This window comes from Pseudophryne corroboree, chromosome 1 (assembly GCF_028390025.1).
Source record: "Pseudophryne corroboree isolate aPseCor3 chromosome 1, aPseCor3.hap2, whole genome shotgun sequence".
NCBI lineage: Eukaryota > Metazoa > Chordata > Amphibia > Anura > Myobatrachidae > Pseudophryne > Pseudophryne corroboree.
The window spans coordinates 1036978385-1036993239 of NC_086444.1; the positions used below are offsets into that span (position 1 = coordinate 1036978385).

The 14855-nt window shown below is 45.0% G+C and overlaps 1 protein-coding gene across 1 annotated transcript in view; it reads left to right on the forward strand.

Annotated features, from left to right (window-relative positions):
- Positions 1 to 14855, forward strand: part of LOC134923949 (plasma kallikrein-like) — a 136315-nt gene that overhangs the window by 25536 nt on the left and 95924 nt on the right. The window contains exons 3-6 of the mRNA XM_063920799.1: positions 1624 to 1783; positions 5340 to 5446; positions 9763 to 9922; positions 10649 to 10758. Coding sequence (XP_063776869.1) covers positions 1624 to 1783; positions 5340 to 5446; positions 9763 to 9922; positions 10649 to 10758 — 537 coding nt within the window. The remainder of the gene's footprint in view (positions 1 to 1623; positions 1784 to 5339; positions 5447 to 9762; positions 9923 to 10648; positions 10759 to 14855) is intronic.

Genomic DNA, 14855 nt, shown 5'->3' on the forward strand with positions numbered 1-14855 from the left:
CTTAAGGTGTTTTCTGTTTTTCACATGAACCAACCTATTGGTGTACCTGCGGGTACTAGGGACTTGGAGGACTCCAAGTTACTTGACGTTGTCAGGGCCCTGAAAAATATGTTTCCAGGAAGGCTGGAGTCAGAAAATCTGACTCGCTGTTTAGCCTGTATGCACCCAACAAGATGGGTGCTCCTGCTTCTAAGCAGACGATTGCTCGCTGGATTTGTAATACAATTCAGTTTACACATTCTGTGGCAGGCCTGCCACAGCCAAAATCGGTAAAAGCCCATTCCAAAAGGAAGGGGGCTCATCTTGGGCGACTGCCCGAGGGGTCTCGGCTTTACAACTTTGCCGAGCAGTTACTTGGTCAGGGGAAAACACGTTTGCTAAATTCTACAAATTTGATACCCTGGCTGAGGAGGACATGGAGTTCTCTCATTCGGTGCTGCAGGGTCATCCGCACTCTCCCGCCCATTTGGGAGCTTTGGTATAATCCCCATGGTCCTGACGGAGTCCCCAGCATCCACTAGGACGTCAGAGAAAATAAGATTTTACTTACCGATAAATCTATTTCTCGTAGTCCGTAGTGGATGCTGGGCGCCCATCCCAAGTGCGGATTGTCTGCAATACTTGTACATAGTTATTGTTACAAAAATCGGGTTATTCTTGTTGTGAGCCATCTTTTCAGAGGCTCCTTCGTTGTTATCATACTGTTAACTGGGTTCAGATCACAGGTTGTACGGTGTGATTGGTGTGGCTGGTATGAGTCTTACCCGGGATTCAATATCCTTCCTTATTATGCACGCTCGTCCAGGCACAGTATCCTAACTGAGGCTTGGAGGAGGGTCATAGGGGGAGGAGCCAGTGCACACCACCTGATCCTAAAGCTTATATTATTGTGCCCTGTCTCCTGCGGAGCCGCTATATCCCCATGGTCCTGACGGAGTCCCCAGCATCCACTACGGACTACGAGAAATAGATTTATCGGTAAGTAAAATCTTATTTTTAGCAGTTGGGCAAAACCATGTGCACTGCAGGGGAGGCAGATATAACATGTGCAGAGAGAGTTAGATTTGGGTGGATTATTTTGTTTCTGTGCAGGGTAAATAATGGCTGCTTTATTTTTACACTGCAATTTAGATTGCAGATTGAACACACCACACCCAAATCTAACTCTTTCTGCACATGTTATATCTGCCTCCCCTGCAGTGCACATGGTTTTGCCCAACTGCTAAAAAATTTCCTGCTGCGATCAACTTGGAATTACCCCCAATATGTGCATATAGATACAATAACTCTCTTACAGTACAGTGAGAACAAAAATGTGTGTGGAAAGCAAAGACTGATGTGGACTTAATGAGCTTATTGGGCGGGAGAAATCTCCCCGTCCCGCTGCTGCTACCAAGTGTTGAGCTTGCTTTCTCAGATCTGGAAAGTGAAGATTACCGCTATAGCAGCTGCCGCTGGATGCCCCGGGCTATAGACCGTCGGATCCGCCATCGCTCACAGACCTAGGGAGACGCGTTTCACCCGTAACGGACGGGCTTGGTCACTCCCTGTATGCAGTATCTATGATATGTATAATGTATAATGTATATATAATGGATGTACTGGATGTGTTCCCTCTGTAAGACTGTATTCCCGGAATGGAGCAAGATGTCTACTTTCAAGGAGGAGACCATGGTTCTGTCTTCGCTCCAGATGTTGAATATTGCCAGGTAGCCTGCACCTTCAGCCCACGGTGCTTGATGTTCTCTTACTTACAAGCAAGCTGGCCAAAAGAAAATGAAAGGTACAGCAATATCACATGCACAAAGGCATACTAACACACAAAACACACACACAATCGACACAAAGTAGAAATTAAAATGTTTGCACCAGCGGCTCTCACTGCTGGGCGCTCGACAGTGCAATTCAATTGTTGCTCAGTTCAGACAAAACAGTTGCCAGCATCGGCATTTCTGCTCGCAGCCCCTTGCGTTGGAGAGCAGAAATGTGTGAAAATTTACCCATTTGGGCACCCAAACAGCACTTTTCACGTTGCTCCCAACACTTTAGTCGGGTTTAGTCATTCTACGTGGCTAAACCCGACACTTATGGGCGCAATCAGTACATTAATAAAGAACAATTGAATAGCGCCCCCCAATCTCCAGTCAAATAAGATGGGAGATTGGGAGCACATAAAAAATTGAATCGTCCCCAAAGTACTTGCTAATGTGCCAAAAGTAAAAAGAATATCCAACCTTTTTTCAAAATTAACGAGACACAAAAACCTGACAATAATTGATTGCATAAGTATTCACACTTTTGCCTCCAAACTACATTTCTTCTGAAGTAAACTGTTTTATTCAGAAGTCACATAAATATTGTAGTTTGTTGGAGTTCACCTGCCTGCAGGTAAGGTATGTTACAGGATCACAGTAAAACTATACCTGTCTCTACACCTGTGCGAGCTCCCATAGGTAGTCAATGCATTTACAAGCAAAGGCTATAGAATGAAGGCAAAAGAATATTCCAAGCAGATATGGGACACAGTCATTGGGAAATACCAATAAGGAAAAGGGTATGAGAATATTTCCAAGGCATTGAATATACACCAAAGCACAATTAAGTTTATAATAGGAAATATGGAACAACTGTGAAGCTGCCTAGAACAGGCTGTCTTCCAAACCTGAATGTCTGTCGAGAAGAGGTATAGGGGGTCATTCCGAGTTGATCGCACATTGCAACTTTTTGCTGCCTGTGCTATCAAGTAGATGCTGCCTATGAGGGAGGGTTTTTTTTTGCATAGCAAGGCTGCGAACGCTTGTGCAGCCAAGCTATGCAAAAACATTTTGTGCAGTTTCTGAGTAGCTTTCAACTTACTCACCCGCTGCGATGTCTTCACCCTGTCCGGTCCCGGAATTGACATCAGATACCCGCCCTGCAAAATGCCTGGACACGTCTGCGTTGGACTCACCACTCCCAGAAAACGGTAAGTTGACGCCCCGGAACGCCTTCCTCCTGTCAATCTTCTTGCGATTGCGGTAGCGATCACTTTCTTCGTTCTTCTTGTCATTCACTAGGCAACGGCGTGCCTGCACATTGTGGCCGCCGCCCATGTGCAGAACCGACCCGTTTGCACCGCTGCGAAAAACAGCAGTGTGCGAATGGGTCAGAATGACCCCCATAGTAACGGAAACAAACTCACATCAAAGCTTAGGGCAGAATTAACAATGAGTGATATTCTTGTTATCACTTGTTATGAATGTTAAATGGTGCTCCAGGCCTCCAGCCATTCAGCTCCTGCCATTTTTCAAACACATTACAATTAAGAGCTGATTGGCTGGAGCACTATTTAACATTTGTAACTAGTTATAACAAGAATATCACTCATTGTTAAATCTGATTAAAATCAGCTATAATGCTAAACACTATGCTTGGTGGAAACCTAACACTGCTTATTCCAGTGAAACTACCATCCCTACAGTAAAGAATGGTGGTGGCAGCATCATGTTCTTGAACTGTTTGCCAAACTTGATTTTTTAGTGAACCCTAAAAATGCAAGTGTTACAGATCTCTACAATATTGGATTGGTGGAGTGTTCCGTGAATACTGATGCAATTGCTGATTTTCAGTTATATGTGCTTAATTTATTTTGGGGGTCATTCTGACCTGTTCGCTCGCTGCTTTTTATCGCAGCCGAGCGAACGGGAACCCACTGCGCATGCGCTGGCGCCATAGTGCGCCGGCGCATGCCAGACGCTTGAAGGCCGTAGCTGGGCTGCGATCTCCTCTGCCTAATTGACAGACAGAGGCGGTCGCTGGGGCGGAATGACGGCGTTTGGGCGCCATTTTGTGGGCACGGTCCAGCCAACGCAGGCATGGCCGGACCGTGCGGGGAGTAGCTTGCAGCGGCTGCGTGACGTCATACGCAGCCTATGCGGGCCAGGGAGCGATGAGTAGCTCCCAGCCAGCACGCTAAAGCTGCGCTGGTCGGGAGCTACTCTTGAAGTGCAAAGGCATCGCTGCTGTGCGATGCCTTTGCACTTCTGCGGGGGAAGGGGGGGCGGCGGCACTGACATGCGGGGCATCCCCCCGCATGTCAGTGTGAATGATCGTAGCTGTGCTAAATTTAGCACAGCTACGATCATCTCGGAATGAGGGCCTTTGTCATATGAGTGGATTCATTTTATTAGGAGAGGGGAAAGGGCACATTATCAAATACTTTGTGGTGATTGGTAGAAATGTTTAAATTAAATACATCATGGGTGGTCATTCTGAGTTGTTCGCTCGTTGCCGTTTTTCGCAACGGAGCGATTAGGTGGAAAATGCGCATGCGCATGGTGCGCAGCGTGCATGCGTTCAGTAATTTAACACAAAACTTTGGAGATTTGCACAAGCTCCAGCGACGTTTTCTCATCGCTCGAGTGATTGTAGTGTGATTGACAGGAAGTGGGTGTTTCTGGGCGGAAACTGGCCGTTTTCAGGGAGTGTGCTAAAAAACGCAGGCGTGCCAGGTAAAAACGCAGGAATGGCAGGAGAAACGGGGGAGTGGGTGGCCGAACGCAGGGCATGTTTGTGACGTCAAACCAGGAACTAAACGGACTGAGGTGATCGCAATCTGTGAGTAGGTCTGGAGCTACTCAGAAACTGCAAGGAATTATTTAGTAGCAGTTCTGCTAACCTTTAGTTTGCTATTCTGCTAAGCTAAGATACACTCCCAGAGGGCGGCGGTCTAGCGTGTGCAATGCTGCTAAAAGCAGCTAGCGAGCGATCAACTCGGAATGACCACCATTTAAATTCTGAATATATATATATATATATATATATATATATATATAGGTACACGTGGATGTGCGGCACTCCAGACGACTTGAAATAACGAGACTCAGGCTGCCTGAGTCTCGTTATTTCAAGTCGTCTGGAGTGCCGCACATCCACGTGTACCTATTGAACTCCACATTGCGGGCACCCGGCGCAGATGTACAGCTGATGGGAGAGCCTGTACTTTTCTGGTTATATATATATATATATATATTTATTTATTATTATTTTTTTTATTTTATAGAAATTGGTCTTATCAACGGGCTACAATTGCCTGACACATTATCATTTCACACAGGAAAAAATATTTCAGCCAAAACTCTGACATAAGTACCATTGTTTTCCTGTCTCATATTTCTTTGATGCTTGTTTCTGTGCATAGCCATACAGTATGTATTGAATACTTTTTTTGTCTGTACATTTTCCATGTTAACCTGTATGAAAACAAATACAGTACCATAAAAAAAATGCCATTGTAGGCAAATTTATCTATTTCTGGTGTTTGCATACAAGTGACATTGGTTCTCTCTTTAATACTACAGATTTGCATGCTTTCTAAAGGACAGTGCTACACTGACACTACCAAAAATGCCATTACCAGGAGCAGTGTCAGGACATTCCCTAAAACACTGCACAAAGAAAATATATAGTAAGAACTTGTACTAAGATTTCCTAAGAAGTAATCACTTTTTTAGTTATATTTAATTTCAGAAATGCTTTAGAAATATAAGTATATGATATTTTTTTTAGTTGAGCTTAATAAGTAATAAGGGCCAATACGATGAAAAGAGGAATAAAATAAACATACAAAAATTTCAAACAAACTTTATTGAATAATTTATTTCCCATTACTATTGTCTCCACTTTATTATTATTATTATTATTATTATTATTATTATTATGTTTCCCTGCAGTGCATGCCCTTGCTGAGCAGGTTGTACTGGCCCTGGGTGCCATTTACCAAAATATTAATGGAATACTTCTTTCTGCCATTATGCTTGATACACCTGGCTTCTGGGCCTAATTCTGAGTTGATCGCAGCAGCAAACTTGTTAGCAGTTCAGTTAGGCAAAACCATGGGGGTCATTCCGAGATGTTCGCTCGTTGCCGATTTTCGCTATGCTGCGATTTGTTGCAAATTGCGCATTCGCAAGGCACGCAGGGCGCATGCGCTTAGTTATTTAACACAAAACTTAGCAGTTTTGCTGTGGTTTCTGCGGCGCTTTTCAGTCGCACTGCTGTTCGGTAAATGATTGACAGGAAAGGGGTGTTTCTGGGCGGCAACTCAGCGTTTTCCCGGCATTTGCAAAAAACGCGTCAGGGAAAAACGCGGGAGTGTCTGGAGAAACGGGGGAGTGGCTGGCCGAACGCAGGGCGTGTTTGTGACGTCAAACCAGGAACTAAATGGACTGAGCTGATCGCAATCTGTGAGTAGGTCCAGAGCTACTCAGAAACTGCTAAGAATTATTTAGTAGCAGTTTTGCTAATTTTTCGTTCGCTAATCTGCCATGCTAAAATACATTCCCAGAGGGCGGCGGCCTAGCGTGTGCAATGCTGCTAAAAGCAGCTAGCGAGCGAATAACTCGGAATGAGGGCCCATGTGCACTGCAGGGGGGACAGATATAACATGTGCAGAGAGAGTTAGATTTGGGTGGGGTGTGTTCAAACTGAAATCTAAATTGCAGTGTAAAAATAAAGCAGCCAGTATTTACCCTGCACAGAAACGAAATAACCCACCCAAATCTAACTCTCTCTGTACATGTTATATCTGCCCCCCTGCAGTGCACATGGTTTTGCCCAATTGCTAACAAACTTGCTGCTGCGATCAACTCAGAATTACCCCCTCTGTTCACACCTCTTGTCACCTCTCCCCCTCCTCCTGAAACCTTTCCAGCCCTCCCTCCCATCACCTCTCCCACCCTCTCTCCTCCTGTCGCCTATCCTGTCCCTCCCTCGTGTCACTTATCCTGTTCTCCCCTCCTCCTGTCATCACTCCCGCGTCCCCTCCTGTCATTTCTTGTGTCCCTCCCCTGTAACCACTCCTGCCTTCCGTGTCACTTATCCTGCCCCTCCCTCCTGTCACTTCACCTTCTCTCGCCTCCTATCACCTCTCCTGCCTTCCTCCTGTCATCTCTTCTGCCCTCCCCTCCCCTCTGAAAAATTGTCCACAGCGCTATTTACATGAGATTTGTTGAGAGATGCTGCCACCGGCGGAGAGGTACATATTTAAAAAATGGGTGCAGGGTGTGCAGTGTGGATCACCCTGGATCCCGGGGGCCTGTATGTACTGCATACACTGCGCCCATTATAGATACGCCACTGAATGCAGCATCTTTTACTGTCATAAAACTTGGTTTCACATGCCTGAATTGCTGGCATTTAAATGCTATGGCAATTTGCATCCTTCACAAGCAATTGAATTTCCCCCTAAGCCTCATTACTAACTGTACAGTAAGCAAGAGCCAAGGTGTCCATTTGTCCATCTTGTGCATACAAACAGTACACTAGGTCATGCTTATTTCCTTATTTGGGAAATGTACCCTTGCCAACACTCTTTGTTGTCAGGTCCATATTAAATTGTGCCTGATGGGAAAGTAAGGCCTCACCTGACCAAACACTATGCAACAGGCCTGTAGGTGGAGGTCATTGCGTATTGTGGTTAGGTGGATAGGTGGAGAAGAGCCGCCTTAGCCATATACAAGAGAGTCAAGGATGTGATCCATAGTAACTGCCATTGCTCAGATGTACTGCAGGCTACTTTCTTCCATATAGAGATGGTAGTAAATTATTCATATGAAAGGTGGAGCCACTGTGGAGCCTGACAAAAGTTGACATTGCCAATGAGTGCATTGGGTTACAACCATGCCAAGTGTCTGCAGGATGAAGCCATTAGTAAACCCGTCAAATGTCTAGAGTTTGGGAAGGTTCTAGACCCATCTTATAGTTGCCTGGTAATCAGCATGGGCATAGGATGGTAGAAAACTCCATCAAAGGTCTTAATATAAAGTAAGAGTAGATGAGACGTACACAATACTCTGTTAAAAAGCAAGCCTTTGTTGGTCCCAAAGCATGGTAGTGGCCTTGTGCAGGCAGCTAAGGTATGTACTATAAGAGCACTAGCAGAAATCCTCTGTGAAGGAAAGACGTCTCTGCAAGTCATATATTGGACCTCCTGCACTGGCAATAAGATGCCAGTTTTGTAAAACAAGTTGCTTCTTCCAGAGATGAACATATGCAGACAATTAGGGGTAGAGCTGTCCACTTCTGTAGGTTCATTTGTTGCAAGAATTCAGTGTGGAAACTTGTTGCAAGAGATCAGGTATGGGTTGTTGGATAGACACAACTTACCCGTATAATCTCGAGTATAAGTCGACCCGAATATAAGCCGAGGCACCTAATTTTACCTCAAAAACTGGGAAAAATTACTGACTTGAGTATAAGCCTAGGGTGGGAAATGCACGGTGCCAGGGGTTTTCATGCTCAGGGTGTCATGCTCGTTGCCAGGGGTTTCATGCGGTTATGCTTGTTGCCAGGGGGTAATGCTTGTTGCTAGGGCTGTGCCCCCAGTGCCACATATACCCCCAGTGACAGATATCCCCCCACAGTGCCAGATAAAAACATGCCCCCCTGTTGCTTTGCCCCCAGTAGTTGTGCCCCCTCTTTCTTTGCCCCCAGTAGTTGTGCCCCCTCTTTCTTTGCCCCCAGTAGTTGTGCCCCCTCTTTCGTTGCCCCCAGTAGTTGTGCCCCCTCTTTCATTGCCCCCAGTAGTTGTGCCCCCTCTTTATTTGCCCCAGTAGTTGTGCCCCCTCTTTATTTGCCCCTTGTCGCTGTGCCCCCATCGCCGCTTACAAACACACAAAGTAATAAAAACAATACTTACCACTGCCCCGCTCCTGCTTCCTGACCGCTTCTTCTGCTGCTGCTGCTCCGTCCGTCCATCTGGCCGCCCGCCCGCTCCTCTCTATGGGACGTCATGACGTCTCTCCCATAGCAGCACCGCACAGACACTAGAGGTCAATAATGACCTCTAGTGTCTGTCCCTGGAGCCGGCTGCAGCGGACGCCCACACAGCCCACGGCGTCTGCTGCAGCCGTGAGCTGCTGACTCGAGTATAAGCCGAGGGGGGCTTTTACAGCACAGAAAAATGTGCTGAAAAAGTCGGCTTAAACTCGAGTATATACGGTAGGTCGACAGTCACTAGGTCGACCATGGAAGGTCGACATGTACTAGGTCGACAGGGATAATAGGTCGACATGGTCATTAGGTCGACATGTACTAGGTCGACAGGTCAATATGTCGACATGTTTTTTTTACTGTTTTTGGCGTCGTTTTCTTCGTAAAGTGAAGGGGAACCCCAATTAGTGCACCGCGTCCCCTCGCATTGCTCGCGACTTAGCTCGGCACAGGTTACCATTCCAATTGTAATCCACGTAGATCGTCAAGTATGAAAAATCCAAATCCAAACTCATGTCGACCTTTTGACCTGTCGACCTAGTGCATGTCGACCTAATGACCATGTCGACCTATTGACTAAGTCGACCTAATGCATGCCGACCTTCAGTGGTCGACCTAATGAATGTCGACCTAAGCTGTGTCGACCTAACGACCGTATCCCATGCAGTAACACCTCTTCTCCTGGCTTTAATAACAAAGAACACATGATTTTAATAGAGGAAGTGAGTAGGGATATTGGTTAATACATTTTATACTGGAGTTACAGTGAACTTTAAATGATGCACAGGTATGGATGTGTTGTGCTGCTGATTTGTGGTGAAGTAGTCGTTTTCATATTTAGCTAATGGTTTGACACACGAGACTGAGATCTCTGCTCTCACATATATGTAATACTGAGGCTGAATAATAGATATTATGCCCTTTGTGCACTGTACAGCACATGATAAATACATTCTTGAATATATGTTAAATGTAAACTATATAATGAAACCTTTTCCTCTATTGCTGTAGCCTGCAGGGATAAGATTTATCCTGGACTTGACATGATGGGAACAAACTATAACATTTCGAAAGTTAAGAATGTGGAAGAATGCAGGGAGCGCTGCACCAACGAACAACACTGCCAGTTCTTCACCTATGTTACCGAGAAATTCTACAGCGTACAGCTCCAGTAAGTATGCTACGGCAAATATGGCCTGCTGTATGTACATGGCACCTGTCACTGGCCTAACCAGATTCATATCCAGCCTATACATTTTCCTGGAAATCAGGGGCGGACTGGCCATAGGGTTTACCAGCAAGATTCCTGGTAGGCTGACGTGTCTGGGGTTTCTGTTTTGAGCATTGTCATGTGACCCCACCCCACACATGACAGGCAGCCACCGCACTCAGTACACTGCATTGTCCCCATTCATTCTGTTATTCCATCTCTGCAGTACAGCAATTCTGCCATCCAGCGATGCTGCCATGGCTACACGGTATGTTATATCTCTTGTGCTGCCCATGTCAAATGCGTACAATCAGGCCCTATGAGGAAGGACCCCGCCCCCTTCAATAGACCCCATCCCCTCATCAGAACACACCCCAATTAGGGCTGCTCCCATAAATTTCCCGGGCTGGTTTTCTATCCCAATCCGTCCCTGCTGGAAATAATCCCTAGCATATTGATAAACTGAATTCTACAAACAATGGTTCAGCACACAGTTCCGAAGCCTCCATTACTGATGGACAACTTGTAGAAGAGGATGACAAAGTGATCTTTTTCCTTGAATGTTTGAAGCGAGTGAATAGTTTTCTTTGATGTTGCGATATATATTGAATATTGTAATTAAGAAAATGACCGGTCCTCTTCCTTTCTGCTATTAATGTATGCATCGTTTGACATTATTCCTTCTAGAAACATGTGCTACTTCAAATATTCCGGCAAAGGAATGCCCACAAAGATAAGGCAGCTGGCCAATGTAATTTCCGGCTTCTCATTAAAGTCTTGCGGGAAATCTTCCCTAGGTAAGTATTACGTTTTATGTGGGCAATCTTGTATTTAAATGGCAGTAACTATGTGGGTGGCTGCATTCAGTAACAATAGTAACCAGACATATATTTGTTAATGAACAGGAAGCGTGTTGTATGGATGACAAAGAAATTTTAATACCATATTGACAACAAATGACATGGCTTGTGATACCGTGTGAAATGTGTTTTGTCCTTGGTTACTTACATATAAACCAATAAATTGCCTGTCTTTTATTTATACACTGTTTTTTGTGTTTGCTAAACCCTACACCCCTATTCTAAAACATGGAAAAATACAAATTTCAAACATACTGACGAAGTGTAATTAATATACAACTTAGTGTTATGTACATAAAAATGCACACAAATTGCTAACTAAATGAAACTGTTAACTAATAACCATTGACTTATATATGAAAACGAAATATCATCTCATGTGATAGAACTTATTGTCATGAGACACTATGGGTCTGGCATGATATACCGGCAGAGGAGATGCCAGCTGTCACTATCCCAACAGTGGCATCCCGTCTGGCGGAATACCAGCAGCGAGTCCAGATGCATGCTCGCTGCGCTCGCCATGATTCGGGCCCGGAGGCGTAAACCCACCAATCAAGTGGGAATTAGGGGTGGGTATCAGTAAGGTGGCTTTTATCCAAATGCTGGTGGTCGGGATTCCAGCGTCGGTATGCTAAATGCCGGGGTCCAAACCGCTGGCATTTTGACTGCACTAAATATATATGCTCCCCACTCACAGCAGCACATCTCTGCCCCACCGACAGCAGCCCCTCCTTGCCTCACAATATATATATATATATATATATGGGTTTCATTCCCATGATAGCCCTAACTCTTTGGAGTTTGTATATTCTCCCTGTGCCTGCATGGGTTTCCTCTGAGTACTCCGGTTTCCTCCCGCATCCAAAAATATACTGGTAGGCAAATTGGCTCCTGACAAAATTAACCCTAGTGTTTCTTGTACATCGGCAGGCTAGATGTGCCAAGCGGTTCTTATCTGCCGTCACATTCTATGTTCTAGGCAGAAGAGGGCTAAATAAGAGTGTGTGGCTGCAGAGTGAGTGTGCATGGCTTAGAAGTGTCAGAAGCATATAGTGGACATCAATTTGCACCTACATCATCACATGCAGACAGATTGAGGGGGCAGTATAAACACAGCACTTTGATTTTAGCCAGTAACTTCACTTACCAATAATGTGTTTACCCAAAGATGCCTATACGCTGCCACACGGTATGTGTTACATGGGGCCCTACCAGTGGCGTGCGGTGAGGTTAGTGGCTGGTGAGGCACTGCAGCCATAATGTCTTTCGAGTACCGCGGATGAATCCTATAGCCGCTACTGCCGCTGCCCCCGCCAATGCATCTGCTCCCCTCCTCCACCAGTGGAACCCTGCAGCTCAGTGGCGGAACTAGCGAGCGGTGGGCCCAGGTGCGACAAAATGCTTTGGGCCCCCCCCTCCCCTTCCCATCCAAGTCCACCCCCTCACCCCTGGAGAGGATGATCTGGTGAGGGGGACCTGCTCAGGGCCAGGGAAATGGATACCTAGCAACAGTGCCGTAACTAGCCATTTTAGCGCTGTGTGCGAGAAATGACATCTGATAAAGCTAAATATTTATCTTATTTAAAACCCTTTAAGAGGTCTAAGAACACTGTACGCTATTGACGTATGGAGTACCGTAAGGGTACGCACGTTGCGTAGCAATCGCTTAGCCGTAGTCGAGATGCTCAAGCGTCACGTTCGCTCACGGCCAAGAGATCACAGGCAGGCACGCTATTGGCTGCCGACTAACGTAATGGTTTGCTATAGCGTAGCGGACGCTCGGGACCACGAGGAGATCACCAGCGGCGCTGACGCTCACAATGTTAAACCTTTATATGTAAACCATGAACAATGTATTATACAGGAAAACCTTAGTGTAGTGATAGAGTGTAGATGCAACACAGTGTAACCTTATTAACTTAAAAGATGTTCAAGCGTCACCGACGCTCTGAGAATACTTAACACTATAAGAAATACACAAATACTGGGCTTAGGGTCTAACGCCTTATATGAATGTTATACTTGAAAAAGAATAATACAATACAAGTCATACACTACAATATAACATAGACTAACTAACCAGATAACTACACAGGAAATACAATACAATACAATTATGTTTAAGGGAAAATGAGAGAGAAAGAGGAAGAGAGAGAGAGAGAGAGAGAGAGAGAGATATGGAGAGAGAGAGAGAGAGAGATATGGCTCACAATAACAATAAAGACAATATGATTGCGGAGAAAACTTACGCACAAAGGGAACGATCGCATGCGCCTTTCTGAATATCCAGCTCCCGATTATCAGTGATGAGAACCATTGAAGAGAGTCAGCTGGATCAGGTCGGCTTGTCTATTTATGCCCCACACACAATACAATTCAATGGTCCCTACAATCTCATTGTTCATTGGACACAGGAATTCGTCTTCGCATTATAACAAAAGGTCATAGGTTGATTCATACAGGTGGGCTGAGACCATTTCCAACTGCTCAGGTGGGTGGGAAACTAGGTTTCCCGCCGCATGGATAAGTAAGTGCAAATAATAGTAAATGGACATAAACTTCTTATGTCCATAACTATTCGCACGAGCGATTAATCCGCTTCAAACCAACACCGGAATATTGCTAATTAAATACTCTTCCGATGGATACTAAACACCACTGTATGACCCATGTCTGACCCTTCGTATCAAACAAAGAGGGATCTCTTTGTCCATGAACATGCTATATTAACTAAACTTTCAGAATCTATCAAAGGGACCATGATCTACAAAATACATTATATGGTAAAAATATATATCGATTGAGTCGCCCGCTAGACGCATACAAACTCTACCGTAAATCCGCATATCGTGCGCCTGCGGGTGCACGCGACTGCGAGTATGCGCACGCACGGGAGAGCTCTTGCACGCGCAGCGGGAGCTCGCAAGAGGTGCAAATATGGCAGTGTGCATAGTGATATTTTTCTGACTTTGACAGTCCACCCTTTGGCAGTCAACAATAACTGCCACTTCCTAAAACATTTCAAAACGAGAAAAATATATGTCAAGTGTAAATACATTTCCATGATTGGGTAAGGGAGGAGAGAAGAAGGTGTGGAAAGGGTATGACCTAGTGAGATAGCAGTAGCATGTGTGTATGAATCCATGTTTGGGGGGTCATGTATCATCGTGCCGTACGTGTTTTAGATCAAGCTTCGAGGTATTGCGAAGTATACATTTAAATTCCTTCTTATCCCGCGGTACGGGTCTGTGGATGGGCTGTCAAACTTTACCGAGCTCTTTTCGGATTTTGGTTGCAACAAAATGGGGGAGCACATTTTAGTTGATGATACATGAATGGGGGGTAATATGTGATTGCTGATATCTGTGCCTGTATTCCCTATCGACTATGTGTGTCATTACCTGAAGGTTGTAGAGATGAAGATAAAGAACAATTATGGTAAATGCCGTGGTATTCTATGTCAGGTTAATGAACATTTGTCGGTTGAAGTCTTGTTCGGTGTCTGTTGAATGCAGTCTTCTTTGGGCTTTTGCCAAAAAGTGTGGGCAAAAGCTTTGTCAATGTCCATAGACTTACAAAGGTGTTGGGCTAGCGTAATTTTAAAATTTCTAGGGAAACTGGGGGTCTATGGCATAGTTCATCAAATATCTGTGTATAAGGTTGTCAAAACTTCTTCTTTAATCCATCAGTTGTCTGTATACAGGCTCGTCAAATTCCTCGTCCAAGTGGGTCTTTTTACCTTGGGGAAAACGGAAAAACAGGTGAAAGAAACGGACCGTATAATCGCATTTTCATCACATCATTGTTTCTACCGTTGGGTCATAAATCAAATCCATTGGAATTACAATTTCCTCACTCCTTAGACTCATTACCCTGGTACTACGTTTGCACTTCATTAAAGCCTGACCGCATCTAAATATCAAGCCAATCGATATGACGACACTCAAGATACATAGGAGAAACTTCCCTACATCCATTATGACTCCTTGAGCCCATTCTCCTAAACCAGAGAACCAATTTCGCGGGTTCAA